A 14581-nucleotide genomic window follows, 5' to 3' on the forward strand; every position below is an offset into this window, starting at 1 on the left:
ATGGCTTGCACACCCTGTGACCACCAGCCTGGGGTCGCACCACCCACAGTGACATCCCCACATCAATCATCAATTAAGGAAATGCCCCACAGGCTTGCCCACAGGGCAATCTGGAAGGAGCAATTGAGGTTTCCTCTTCCAAAATGGCACTCGCTTGTATCAAGTTGACCTGAAACAGTCAGTAGGGCAGTCTGAAGGCAGACTCTGCTTACCATGTCAGATCATTTTCCATAAAGTTCATCCTGGAGTCTTCGAATTGTGAAACTGGGAACAGGAGTAAAGAATCTCTTTAGCACGGTAACTACTGATAGCATCTAACAGAAGCTCCTTCATTTAACAATCACGAGGGCAAAGATGGAGTCATGCCTGTCACGAAGCCAATTAGTGGCCCAGCACAGCTACCAATGTTCAAAAAGTCCATGCTCTCTGCTGTCTTCGTCATGGACCAGAAGTGTCCCCATTAGAAGCATGGGGATGGGAACGTAGCAGTGGGAGACACAGAGATCCTGCTATATCTTTTCCTTTAAAGATGTCTACCCCGGATCCATACTAGAGAAATGAAGGTAACAGACCTCCCTTGTCAAACTCTTGGTAGTTATTCTTTGTATTCTCCTGACCCACCAAGTTTCTTTCCCATACTTTGGGCTTTCCATGAAAACACACGGGACACAGAAGCAAGGGGAAAGGGACCGTTGAGGAGTTCTGGGGCTGTTTGCGTGACTTTGGAAGTAAAGATGTTAGAAAGATGGCTCTGCTCCAGTCATACCCTCTTTTTTTTTTAACTTTCTTCCTCATGCAATCAAAGACCAGAGTCTTAAAGCAGAAACACAACTGATCTGTCATCAGCCTTGAGCTAACAAGAAGGGATAGAGTCATTCTGACCTGTGAGTTTCTCCATCTGTTCAAGAATATGTTGCTTTGAAGCCTAGGGAAACACAGACAAAAAAAAAAAAAGAAAGAAAGAAAGAAACAAGAAAGTTAGGTTTATGTTATAGACTGGAGATTTTATTGACAATGCATCTCATCTTACCTATGGGCTATTGATACGTTTTATATCCTGTTATCAACTCAGCTGTCTTCTATAATCCTATTATTAGTTACTAATTTATTTATCTGTGAAAAATTTATTAAGTATAATAAGGAGCCAGCAAGATGGCTCTGTAGGCAAAGGTGCCTGAGAATGTGGGTTCCATCTCTGCAGCTTACGTGGTAAAAGGAGAGAAGCAGTTTTCACGGGTTGTCTCCTTTACCTCCACGTGCACGCATGCACACATACATACATGTTATTACATGTTCTTAAAACAAACTAAGCTCTAGACTATTATGTGGCATACTGAGAGTAAAGATAAATATGAACCCTGTACTCCAGAGACATGCATTAGTAAGGAAATTGTTAAGATACCACGTGGGAACCAGCAAAACGGCCTGGTGGGTAAAGGTGCCTCTTACCAAGCCTTGGCAACCTACATTTCACTCCTATGACCTTCAAGGTAGACGGAAAGAACTGACTCTCGCAGGTTGTCTTCTACTTCTGGATGTCCCATGACACATGCACACATGAACACACACACACACACACACACACACACACACACACACACACACACACTTTTTTTAAAATGTGGTGAATGCAATAAAAACGTATCGGTGAACTCAGAAGACCTTGAATTAATTTCCTTAGACAGAATGGAAAAATTACTCTATAAATTTCTATTTGTGCTAGACCTCAAAGAGTCAGCTGATTTCTGGGTGAAAAAGAACGTTATAAGGAAGTAAGACATCACTGAAAACAGCATACTGTAATTTTTGTTGTGGGGTGTTCACCAGAGAAGACTGGATGGACATGGCTTTAAGCCAACAGAAAGTCTTTATCAGCCGGGAACCACAGTAGATGTTCGGGATCCCAAGCCTTTTTTAGGATGACCTTTCGAGCACCAAAACCATGTTCTGGGTTGACCTACTTCAGTTATCAAGAACAACTAGCCAGAGGCAGAAGCCACAAAGCAAGGCTAGTCCCAGGACTGTGGACTTGGTGGATAAGGCCTCTGTTTTAGTTTTGGCAGGTGGTGCTGTCTGTGTGCCGAGTTTTACAGCCTGAATGTCTCTTCCATCATGGAGTCAGCTGTGCTAAGGTCTGGGGCCCTGCTCTAATTTTATTAAGTATTATAAGGAGCCAGCAAGATGTTATTAAGTGTTCTTAAAACAAACTAAGCTCTAGATTATTATGTGGCATACTGAGACTAAAGATAAATATGAACCCTGGCCTCGAGTTTGCTAAGTATGTGAAGATGACCCTGATCTTCCTGCCTCTGCCTCCCAAACACTGAAATTCCAGGCAAACACTATCAAGCTGTATATATATATTCTTTATATTGATACAAATTATAAATTATCAAAGTATTGAATAATAATATAGAAGACCTTCCTATATAAAACCATAAACACTTAACACAGGAGATACATGATCTGCCTAATTGGACAGATATTTCAGACTCTTGGCTGGGATGATTTTAATATCAAAAACGTCAGTCCTCCCCAAGTTAAATTCTACACTGAGGCATTCTTATTGGAGATCAAGAAGAGAGGGAGAGGCTTGCAGCACTAAAACAGCTACAAAACCATTGTTAATAACAGGAACAGGCAGGTAGGATTAAAATGCTTTTAAAGGGGTTGGGGATTTAGATCAGTGGTAGAGCGCTTGCCTAGCAAGCACAAGGCCCTGGGTTCGGTCCCCAGCTCCGGAAAAAAAAAAAAAAAAGAAAGAAAGAAATGCTTTTAAAAAGGCTCTGAAATATCAGTAGGTAGAGGATTTCTGTGCATTGAAGACTAGCCTGACTCCAGGACACCAGGGCTACAAAGAGAGAGCCTGTCTCGAAACGAAACAAAACAAAACAAAACAAAACAAAACAAAACAAAACAAAACACCGAGCTCTGAAGCGAGTTCCCTTACATTTGACAGCTTAATCGAAGAGAGCTCCGCATAGCAACAAGAAAACAATCCCACTGCCGTGATGACATACGTCAACTTGACAAAAGTCTAGAATCATCTGGAGATGAGCCTCTGAGCATGCCTGTAGGGAATTGTCTGGCTAACTGTCCTGAGGTGCCTCTGTGTGGCGCCATTCTAAGTCTGGGATCCTAGACTGTGTCCTTAGGAAAAGAGAAGTGAGCAGCAGCTGGAACTGTGACTGCCCTCTGCTGACTGCTCTCTGCTTCTTTACTGCGGATGCGACCACGTGAATCACCCCTTAAGAATTCAAATGTTTTTCTCATTATTCTTTGCTGTCATCGCCATGGTGGCAGGGGAAGCGACCACAAGGGGATGCGGAGGGAAGAGAAGGAAGGAGGGACAGGGAAGGGAAAGGGAATGGGGATGGGGAGAGAGGGGGGAACATGATCTGGTACTGGGTGGAGGAAAAGGACTAAAGCCCTGAAGGCCAGCAGAAAGAATGAAAACAGGCGACCACGGGAGGAAGGAGGTTGGGAGGACCCTCGAGAATGTACCAGAGACCTGGGAAGTGAGAGACTCTCAGGTTCAAAAGGAAGCGGGGGGGGGGGGGGGGGGGGATGAAAGGCCTTACAGTGGGGAAAGGGAACTTGTTGAGCCTACCTCCAGCAGAAAGACAGGGCATCAAGTGTGGAATGGGGTTGCTATCCCACAGTTAAAACTCTGGCCCATAATTCTTCCTGTCTGAAAGAAATGCAGGGATGGAAATGGAGAGGAGCCTGAGGAAAAGAAGGTCCAGGGACAAGACCAAAATGGGATCCAGCTCAAGGGGGAGGGCCCAAGACCTGACACCATTACTGAGGCTATGGGGGCACTCACAAAAAGGGACCTATCATGACCGCCCCCCAAAAGACCCAGCAAGTGGTCTTTTGTGCACACCTGACCCTCAAGAGACTGGAGGCCCTAGGAAGTTCAGAGGTCTGGTGGGGTGCAGGGGTGGAGGTAGGGGTTGGGGGGCAGGTATGGGATGTGGAATAGTCAGAGGGTAGACTGGGAGGGGAATAAAATCTGGAGTGTAAAATTTAGAAAAAAAATAATTCAAATGTGAGGGGCCTGGAGAGATGTTCAACAGTCAAGAACACTGACTCCGCTCTTGCAGAGGACCCAGGTTTGGTTCCGGGCACCCATATGGTGGCTTATAGCCGTATCTCCAGCTTCACAGGATCTGATGCTCTCTTATGACCTCTGGAGTCACCAGACATCATGTGTTGCAATGCCCAAAGACAGGCAAAAAGCTCATACACGTAAAGTAAAAATAAACCTTAATTTAAAAGGATTTAAATGAGGTCAGACAGTTGTGGCACACGCCTTTAATTCCAGCCCTCAGAAAGCAGAGGCATGCAGATCTCTGTGTTCGAGGCCACTCTGGTCTACAAAATGAGTTCCAGGACAGCCAGAACTTACACAGAAAAAACCTGCCTCAAAAAGAACCAAATGAGGGGTTGGGGATTTAGCTCAGTGGTAGAGCGCTTGCCTAGGAAGCGCAAGGCCCTGGGTTCGGTCCCCAGCTCCGAAAAAAAGAACCAACAAAAAAAAAAAAAAAAAGACAAATGAATAAAGAATTCAGATGCAAAAAATAATGTAAATTTTAAAGAATTCAAATGTGAAAAACTACAACAGACAAAATATAAAAGAAAAAATCTTTACCACCTTAGACAATGAACTACCTAAAGAAAACTTTTTTTTTTTTTTGGTTCTTTTTTTCAGAGCTGGGGACCGAACCCAGGGCCTTGCGCTTCCTAGGCAAGCACTCTACCACTGAGCTAAATCCCCAACCCCAAGAAAACTTTTTTTTTTGAAAACCATAATTACTAAAGGAATTGATCTTAAATTCCTCACCACATACGTGAAAAAAATCTGAAGTGAAAAATAAGTTAACTAGCTTGATTTAATTATTACACAATGCATAAAGCAAACTGTTATGTTTCATAAGTATGCTTGAGTATCTGTTAATAACATTTTTCCTGTGTGTGAGTATTTGCTTGTTTGTCTGCGTGCCACTCTTAATGCTTGGTGCTCTCTGAGTCCAGAAGAGGGTGTTAGATCTCCTGGAACAAGATGTACAAATGGTTGTGAGCCACCATGTGAGTGCTGGGAATTGAACCTGGGTCCTCAAGGGCAGCAAGCACTCTTAACCACTGAGCCATAATGTTTTCGATCCAGCAGAAGACACCTGGACATTCTCACTTAGAAGCTCCAGATGACAAATTTACCATTTACTTCTAGCCCTTGGGGAACACTAGGAAATTTGCCTTCACACTGAAAAGTGTAAAAACTAAAGGGGTGTCCCCAGAAACCGCTAACTGCAGGCTGATCGTGTGGTTCACAGCTTCTATTCCTTACTTCTAATGCTCCAAGTCCATGGAGCCATGCGCTCACGGTTAGGGTGGGACTTCCCACCTCAGTGAGCCCAGTCTAGAAGCTCCCCCACCGGCACGCCTGCAAGTTTATCTGGATGGCACTATCTGGATTGATAGTGCCATCATTAAAGATAAAGGGAATACTTTGGTAGAACTCTTAGGCTTCAAACCCACTACAAAGCCAGGTTGTGGCGGTGCATGTCTGTAAATGCTCCACTCTGGAAGCTGACATAAAAGGATTACGATGAGTTCAGAGCCAGCTTAGGATATCTAGTAAGTTCCCAGCTAGCCTGGGCTACTGAATGAAATGCACATTTCAAAAAAAAAATCTCTCCTATTCAATTTAGAATTTCCGTGGGGTGAATGATCTGAAGAATGGTGTGTAGAAAGGAGAGGTAAAACAGAGCCAAGAAACATAGGAGATACAGTAATGAGAACTCCGGGATGAAAGGGGGATGGGGAATGTGGCAAAACATGACTTGCAGATTAGTAACATTGAAATATATGGGAACCCAGCACTTTCTGCTTGATTTTCCATGAGTGTAAAACCTGCTCATTTTTACATTTGTGTGTGCATGTACATGTTAGGATATGTGTGTGTGCAAGGGTGTGCCTGCTTATGGGACATGTGTACACGAAGGTCCAAGTCAACCTCAGGTGTCATTCCTCAGGTGCCGCCCACATTGTTGTTTTTTCTTTTTTCTTTTTGAGACAAAGTCACTATTGGTCTGGGGGTTGTCAGGGAGTCTAAATTGGCTGGGCAGGGAATTACCTGTCTCTACCCTCTACCCCTGGTGCTGGGATTACAAGCATGTGCAACCGAACACAGATCTCTTACATAATTTTAGGGAGCAAAGTCAGGTCCTTGTGCTTGCAAAGCAAGCAAGTACTTTACCAACTGACGTATCTCCTCATCCCTATAAAGGCCTCTGAAGCAGTCTGTTCTTTGACTTAATAACTAGGAAGTTGTGAGAACTGAGAAACATTGATATGTCAGTGTTATGACAGCAGAAGCCCAGAAAAAAAAAATAGCTGAATTAAGTACATTCAAAACTGCCAAGTACAGAAGAGAGTTCTAAAACCTTCCCCGAATAAGAGAGTTATCATATCCAAATGAGCAGAAGGCAAAGAACTGGTGTGTTATTAGAAATACTGGGGGGTTGGGGATTTAGCTCAGTGGTAGAGCGCTTGCCTAGGAAGCGCAAAGCCCTGGGTTCAGTCCCCAGCTCCGAAAAAAAGAAGCAAAAAAAAAAAAAAAAGAAATACTGGGCACCAGAAAACAATAAAATTCTTTAATGTGCTGAAAGAAAATGACTGCCTATCTAGACTTAGACAGGGAAACTACTCAAAAAATTAATGTCAAACGAAACTTTTCATCAAGCATAAACACAGTACCCCTAATTTGGTCTGGCTAGAACTTACAGAATGATGATGATTATAACTATTTTGGATTTATTCAGTGGATGTGTGGATGTTTGATATGACAGAGACACTTGTACATCAGCATTTACTGCAGCTCTTCATAACTACGTTATGGGAGCGACCTAGGTCACAGCAGTGGAGGAACGGATCTTAAGTATGTGTGCATACTTTCTGTCACGAAAAAGAACAACATTACACAGTTTTCAGGGAAAGGGATGCAACTGAAGCTCATATTAAGCAAAATAAGCCGGCTCAGAAAGACCAACATCAAAGGATTTTTCTCATTTGTTATTCCTAGATTTTTTTTTCTTTTTTTAGGAGCTGAGGACCGAACACAGGGCCTTGCACTTGCTAGGCAAGTGCTCTACCACTGAGCTAAATCCCCAACCCCTGTAATTCCTAGATTTTATAGAGCTGCATAAGATCACATATGTAAACATGCCATTAAAGAAGAAATGAAATTCCCTGGGAGAGTAAATGAAACCAAGGGGGAGGCAGAGGAGGAACAAAGTGGGGACGAATGGGGCAATGTGCTCAGTGAACAGCTATAGCATCTGAAAATGCTCTCCTGTAACAGTACCATATGCAGTAGATATACACAGTGCAGTTAGAATAACACATGATTGTCTGAACATAACACAATGACCAACACATTAAACCACAATTACAACAAAGCAGAGAACTGCATGGTCTTATCAATGGTGCAGGAAAAAAACCCAACATCTATTCATGGTTTGGTTTTTTTTTTTTAAAAAAAAGGCACTCAACAAATCAGAAATACCAGGCAACTTCCTTCAGCGTGCCTTGGGGCCAATATTATCCCCCGACTTGATATGCTGTATTCCTAACCACAAGGTAACAGTTAGTAGGTGGGGTTACTGGGAGGTAGCTATGGCATGAGATGCAAAACTACAAGACATTGTAGAAACTAAGTAGTAAATAAGACATCCCTTCTTCGTGAATGGAAGGTTTGATGCTAAAATGGCAACATTATCAGAGCAACTCTCTAGATTCTGTAGGGAGGCTGTATTGTCCCTACCCAAACCCCAGTGGCCTTTCTTGCAGAAATGAGACCCCTGTCCTAAAAGTTTAAAGGAATCACAAAGTTCTGTCAGGAGAAAAGAAATCTTGAAAAATAACATTTAAAAGACTCAGTTTCTGATTTTAAAACTGTACAAAGCCACAGTAATCAAAAACAGTTGTGGGACTGGCATAGGAACCGACCTCTAGGGCTAATGGAATCTAACACTGAAAATCAGCTGATTCTCTACACAGGCACCATGACCATTCAATGCAAAAAAAAGCTTTAAAAAATGGAAGACCACATGTAAACTGATGAAGTTGGGCCTTAACTTCATATCATATTTAAAATTATGAAACTCTTTACAAATGGAGGAGGTGGGGAGGAGGAGGAAGAGGAGGAAGAAAAGGGGGAGGAAGAGGAGGAGGAGAGGGATAAGAAGGAGGAGAAAGGAGAAGAAAGAGGAGGATAGGAAGAAGAGAAGGAGGAGAAAGGAGGAGGAAGAAGAGGAGGAGAGGAGGAAAAGGAGAAAGGAGAGGAGGAAGAGAAGGAGAGGAGGAAGAGAAGGAGAGGAGGAAGAGAAGGAGAGGAGGAAGAGGAGGAAAAGGAGAAAGGAGGAGGAGAAAGAGGAGGAGGAAAAGGAGAAAGGGGGAGGAGGAGGAGGAGGGGAGGAAGAGGAGTCATGGGGAGATAGTTCAGCAGTTAACAGCACATACTGCTTTTGCATAGGACCTGAGTTCAGTTCCTAACATCTATGTCAGATGGCTCCCAATAGCCTGTAGTTCTAGCTCCAAGGAGATCCAAGCATTTCTGGCTTCTGCTGGCACCTGCGCTTGTATTTTTACGTACAGTTACACACATATACAATTACACAAACACACAATTTTAAAATTAATAAAAATAAACCTTAACAAGAGGAAAGAGTTGTAATGGTTAATCTTATGTCGACTTGGCTAAGCTATGGAACCCAGTTGTTTGGTCATATATTAGCCTAGAACATTTCTCTGACTGTAATTCTTACATATGATTAACATTTAGATTCAGTGCACTTTAAAGCAGATTGCTTCCCATACTGTGAGTGGGCATCACCCAATCAGATGAAGGCTTCAAGAGCAGGGACCAGAACTCCCTGAAGAGAAGAGAATTCTTCCACAGGAGTGAAGCACAAAAGGTATACCCATTTTCCTAGCCCGACCTGTCCTGCAAGTTTTGGACCCAGGATGATGACACTGAGTTTGTCTATGAATATCAGAGGAGCCTTGAGAGCCAATTTCTTAGCCTCAGTTTCTCTTCCTTTGTGTGTGTGTGTGTGTGTGTGTGTGTGTGTGTGTGTGTGTGTGTGTGAGAGTGTGTGTGTGTGTGTGTGTGTGTGAGAGAGAGAGAGAGAGAGAGAGAGAGAGAGAGAGAGAGAGAGAGAGAAAGAGAGAGAGAGAGAGAACAATCTGGTCTTTGTTCCAGATTCTTAGTACAGAACTTCAAAATCCCTTATAACTCCATTAACGTTGAGGGCATCTGTTTCACCAATGAGATGCAAATGTAGATTCACTTCTATTTTTAATTGAGGAAGCTGGAACAATCTTCTTTCTAAAATCTAATTAAGGCCTGACCAGTCAATATATTTCACATACATAGATGCAGAAATCCCAAACAAAGTATCAGCAAACTGAATCTAATAAATCTAATAAAAGGATATTGGGAGTAACATTATACATGTGTTTATACATATCCTAGGAATTCACAGTTAACGTTTTATTTTACATTCCCGTGTAACTCAGTACACAGATCAAAAAAACAAGAAAATAGCATATGACCATCTAAATAGAGACAGGAATAGACTTAATATTTAGCGCCCAGTATAAAGAGGTTAATTTTAAAAATTTAAAACAAATTTTTAAAAAAACTAACATCAATTCTTGCTAAAACTCTCTTGATTTAGTAAAACATTTGAAAAACTACAAAAAGAAAAAAACACCCTGGCGAATTATGGAAAACTTTTCTTGACTTAATAAAAAAGATGACAGATGCCCACAGCTCCTGAATATCAATCATACCCAAAGTTGTAATCATGAAAGCAAGGAGAATAAAAACATAAGGATTGGGGGTTGGAGATTTAGCTCAGTGGTAGAGCGCTTGCCTAGCAAGCGCAAGGCCCTGGGTTCGGTCCCCAGCTCTGAAAAAAAAATTAAAAAACTGTGTTTTAAAAAAAAAACATAAGGATTGGGAAAGAAGTAATAAAGAATAAAGGAAAAAAAAGGTCAAAGTGACAAACCTAGCAGGATCCTTTAAGCAGGTCAATATGAAAGGATCTGTTGTATTTTCAGATTTCAGCATCATTTAGCAAACAGCATTTATAATATCCTATCAGGCCTGGGAATGTAGTTCAGTGGTGGACCTGCTTGCCTAGCAAACATGAGAGCCTTGATTTCATCCATGGTGCTAAAGATAGATAGATAGATAGATAGATAGATAGATAGATAGATAGATAGATAGATAGATAGATAGATAGATAGATAGATAATACATAGATAGTAGATAGATGATAGTAGGTAGAAAATAGATGATAGATAGTAGATAGATAACAGATAGATGATAGATAGTAAATAGATAGTAGGTAGGTAGATAGATAGTAGATAGTAGATGATAGACATAGATAGATAAATAGCAGATATATAGATGATAAACGATAGATAGTAGATAGATAGTAGATAATAGGTAGATATAGATATAGTAGGTAGACAGATAGTAGATAGTAAATAGATAGGTGATAGAAAGATAGAGATAGATAGAGATAGATAGATAGATAGATAATACATAGATAGTAGGTAGATGGTAGATAGATAGAAGTTAGATAGTAGATAGATATAGACAGATAGTAGATAGTAGATAGATAGATAGATAAATGCTAGACAGTAGATAGATAGATAGATAGATAGATAGATAATAGGTAGATATAGTAGATAGTAGATAGATAGTAGGTAGTAGGTAGATAGTAGGTAGTAGGTAGATAGTAGGTAGAAGATAATAGATAGATAGTAGATTGATAGATAGATAGCAGATAGTAGTTAGATAGGTAGATAGATAAAAGTAAAATGCCACACAGAGCCAGGCATTATGTGCCTCCTGGTGATTATCACCATCTATGAAATATGGCCTCCCTCCCCACCAGAAAACAAATTCTGATAAATCTTAGATTCAACTTCCTCCTGATTCATGTTCATGTACTTGTGATTGGCTCATTTATGAAGGAAAGAGGTTTATTTGACCTCGTGGTTCTGGAAGTCTAAGCCTAGTGCTAGCATGTCCTTAGCTTTAGATGGGGTCTCTGCATAGCTTCAGCTCACAGAAGAAGCAGAACAACAAGTGAATGGTGTGTAAGAGAAAGGGATTCCAACTCCTATGGCAACTGACCTAGTCCTCAGAGAGTGAGGCGCCATGCCTCCAAGACTTACCCAGTCTAGAAAGAGCAGAGTTAATCTCTCTTGAAGGTTACACTTCCCTGACAAATGTGTTTCTACAAGAGTTTCAGATAAATCCCAACTCACAGGAAGTACAAGAGGCAGCAGAATATGTCAAATCATGTGAAGGGATATTATAATTTTTCCTAATTAAAATCGTGTACATGTATAGAATAAAATATAATCATACTCTCCTCTCCTTCCAGTTTTTTCCACACCCCCCACAAATGTCCACCCTCCAACTTCATGTTTTATTTGTGTTTAGATAATCCACTAAGTCCAACTAGTACTGCCCCAGCACGGGTATTTGATCAACAAAATGTTGGCTGTGAAATCTAGAGAAATGACCCTTTTCTCCAGTACATAAATGGGACAAATAGGAGAAAAAAAAGAGAGAATCTGTAGACTAGAGGAGAGTCAAAAATCATGGAGTACAATCCCAACATGTGATATCGAGTCTGGATAAATAGTAATTCATGTCACTGCATTTGGAATTTAAACACTGATGTGTATTTGAGTTATTAAGGAACTGTTTGAATTTTATTGTTAAGTTTTAGGTGTGATGATGATATTATGATTAATCCGTTTTTCTTTTCCTTTTTTTCCCTTTGCAGAATGGAGGCAGGATCTTGAACTATATGTACTAAAATATTTATCATGAAATTATCTGTGGTTTGCTTAAAAATAATGTAGCAAGGGTTGAAACAGAATGACAGGTCAGTGACGAGTCATCAGACCACCTTTTCTTACCTTATATGGGAAGAGGATTCTGGGGGGTGGAGGATGCAATGCACAAACAGATCACACACACACACACACACACACACACACACACACACACAAGATTAATATATTCTGAGAGAAATAAATAAATGAAACAAAGATATCTATGAATTGACTCATTTCTTAGTATGTCAATAATCTTTCATCTGAACTGTAAATCCCATGTGAATCTCAATCAAAGCCTTGAAGGAACAATTAGCCTGGCACTTCAGGATGGATGCCATGTACAATGGCATGCAACTAGAATCGGTGCAGCAAGCTGACCCAGAATGGTCACGAATTTGAGGCCAACCCGGGATACATAGTGACTTCAAAGCCAGCTTGTGATGGACCCTGAGACTCCGTCTCTTTATTTTAATTTTTTAAGGGTTTATTTTATGGGTATGAGTATTTTCCCTGCATGTGTGCATGAGTGTGTGTTAAGTTTGTATCTAAGTGGTTCACTCATCTTACCCCTCTGCTCTACTAGAGAGACTAAATAGATATCTAGAATTGGAGGAGACTTCAATTCCCACCTCACATCATCCACAGGAAGTAATTTGATTTGAATCTTAGATGTGAATATGAAAGGAAGGATTTCTACGTGCTATGTAATATCTATACCTAGCAGAGAACTCCTGACTGTAATACTCAATGAGGACTTTCAAATCACTACGTAAAGCAGTAACAACCCAACCATTAGAAATATACTAAGAGAGCCCAAGGAAGGTGGCTCAGCAGGTCAGCACCTTGCTGTGCAAGCCTGGTGACATGAGTTCAGAACCCACATAGAGGTAAAGAGAAGCAAATCCAAAAAAAAAAAATTGTTCTCTGACCTCTCTACATGTGAACAATGCCAAATGCATCCACACATTCACACATGCATGCAGATACACACATGCGCACATGCACACACACAAATTGAAAAGTGCACAGGTGACTTGAACAGGCAGTTTTTACAAGAATTTCCAAATGGATAGTAAGTGTGAGAATTGGGGGGGAGGTGCACACAAACCACAACGCGATAACATGCACTCACTAGAATGACTAAAATAAAAAAGGTGGGTGTGTCAAGTCTGGGCAAGATGGCAGGACTATGGGGGAGGCAGACACTCATGCTCTACTCAGAGGAAACTCAGAGAAGAGGCATGACCTACTAACGTTAACCACGTACACCATGTATGCAAACAATTCCTCTTCTGTTGGAAGTAAAAATTCCCACCCACAAAGCTGTCTCTTGCGATTAATGTCCCAAGACATTCTTTGTCTTGTCATATAAGCATAAATCTTTCTTCACAAAATGAACTCACTCAGCCTTCTGCCTCCCATGTGATGGACAATATCTCTCTCAACTCTTATCACAGTCTTTCCCCCAAATGTTATATGTCTGTCAGTCTGAATGTCTCACTTCAGCTTAGCTCCTAGGCAACATCTCTTCAATATCTCTTCATATGTTCTCCCTCAATATCTTCTTGATAGTATGGTCCTAAAGCTACTACTACTAGTACCACCTCCACCTCTTCCTATTCTCCCCTCCTTCCTTCTCTCCTTTTTCCTTCTTTCCTCTTCTTTCTTCTTCCTCTTCTTTCTCTTCTTCCCTCTTCCTCTTCTCTTCTTGGCTTTTTTTTTTCTATTTTTCGGAGCTGGGGACCGAACCCAGGGCCTTGCGCTTGCTAGGCAAGCACTCTACCGCTGAGCTAAATCCCCAACCCTCTTCTTGGCTTTTTTGAAACAGTAATCCTTGCTGTCCTGGAACTCACTAGGTGGACCAGGATGACTTTGAACCCAAAGAGATCTGCCTCTGCCTCCCAATTGCTGACATCAAAGGTGTGCACCACCATGCCTGGCCTAAAGCTTCTGGAAGGGAATTAAGACATCCATGGTCATTGTCTTATTTCCCCCTACCCTCTGCTCATTCCCTCAGATGGCCCAGAGGCTGAGCGTTTATACAAACCTATGGGGGTTCAGCAGAGAGAGAAGAGGGTTTTCAGAGAGAGTGGCTATCACATACCTCTGACTTGGCTACCACCTGTGTCCGGCTCCGATACCTAGAAAACAACACCCAGGTGCCACAAACCAAGAAACTAAGTAGAATAAGACTGAGATGGTCTGGCAGTGGGATATCCAGCCCCCAAATTGGCTCCATTACTCAAGCCCATGCCCCTCTCAACTAAAGAGTCTCTGTCTCTAGAATTCCTCTATATGACATCACAATAGGTACTTCAAAGTAAGGCCGGTCACTGTGCATTCCAGCCACTGTCCTTCCCTGAGGCTGCCCCTGGCTCTGAGAACCCTGATATCCCAGATCTCAGGGAAGAATCCATCTATGAACTTTCTGGGGTCCAGCTTGACAAAGTGTCGTTGAGGAAGAAGTGACGAGGAAACGTTTTGAAGTCTTCCAAAATGGCCTGTTCTGATTCACATCTTCTTTGGAGCTGGCCACTGTGCCAAGTTTGAATTAGGTCCCCTGCCATACATTTCAAACTGCAGGTTAGAAAAGAGAGTCAAGGGGCTGGGGATTTAGCTCAGTGGTAGAGCGCTTACCTAGGAAGCG

The 14581-nt window shown here is 41.7% G+C and overlaps 1 protein-coding gene across 3 annotated transcripts in view; it reads right to left on the minus strand.

Moving 5' to 3' along the window:
• The window catches only part of Spata31h1 (SPATA31 subfamily H member 1), a 32788-nt gene extending 18570 nt beyond the window's left edge, over positions 1 to 14218 (minus strand). The window contains exons 1-4 of one of the 3 annotated variants that reach the window (XM_063262607.1): positions 14039 to 14174; positions 3611 to 3691; positions 883 to 925; positions 213 to 264 (exon numbers count right to left, since the gene is read on the minus strand). In XM_063262607.1, the coding sequence (XP_063118677.1) occupies positions 213 to 264; positions 883 to 898 (68 nt within the window). In that variant the 5' untranslated portion in view covers positions 899 to 925; positions 3611 to 3691; positions 14039 to 14174. Of the gene's footprint in view, positions 1 to 212; positions 265 to 882; positions 926 to 3610; positions 3692 to 14038 lie in introns of all 3 variants that reach the window. The other 2 variants (XM_063262605.1, XM_063262606.1) reach the window with 2 other exon arrangements.
• Positions 14219 to 14581: the final 363 nt, after the last annotated feature.

Source organism: Rattus norvegicus, chromosome 6 (genome assembly GCF_036323735.1).
Source record: "Rattus norvegicus strain BN/NHsdMcwi chromosome 6, GRCr8, whole genome shotgun sequence".
NCBI lineage: Eukaryota > Metazoa > Chordata > Mammalia > Rodentia > Muridae > Rattus > Rattus norvegicus.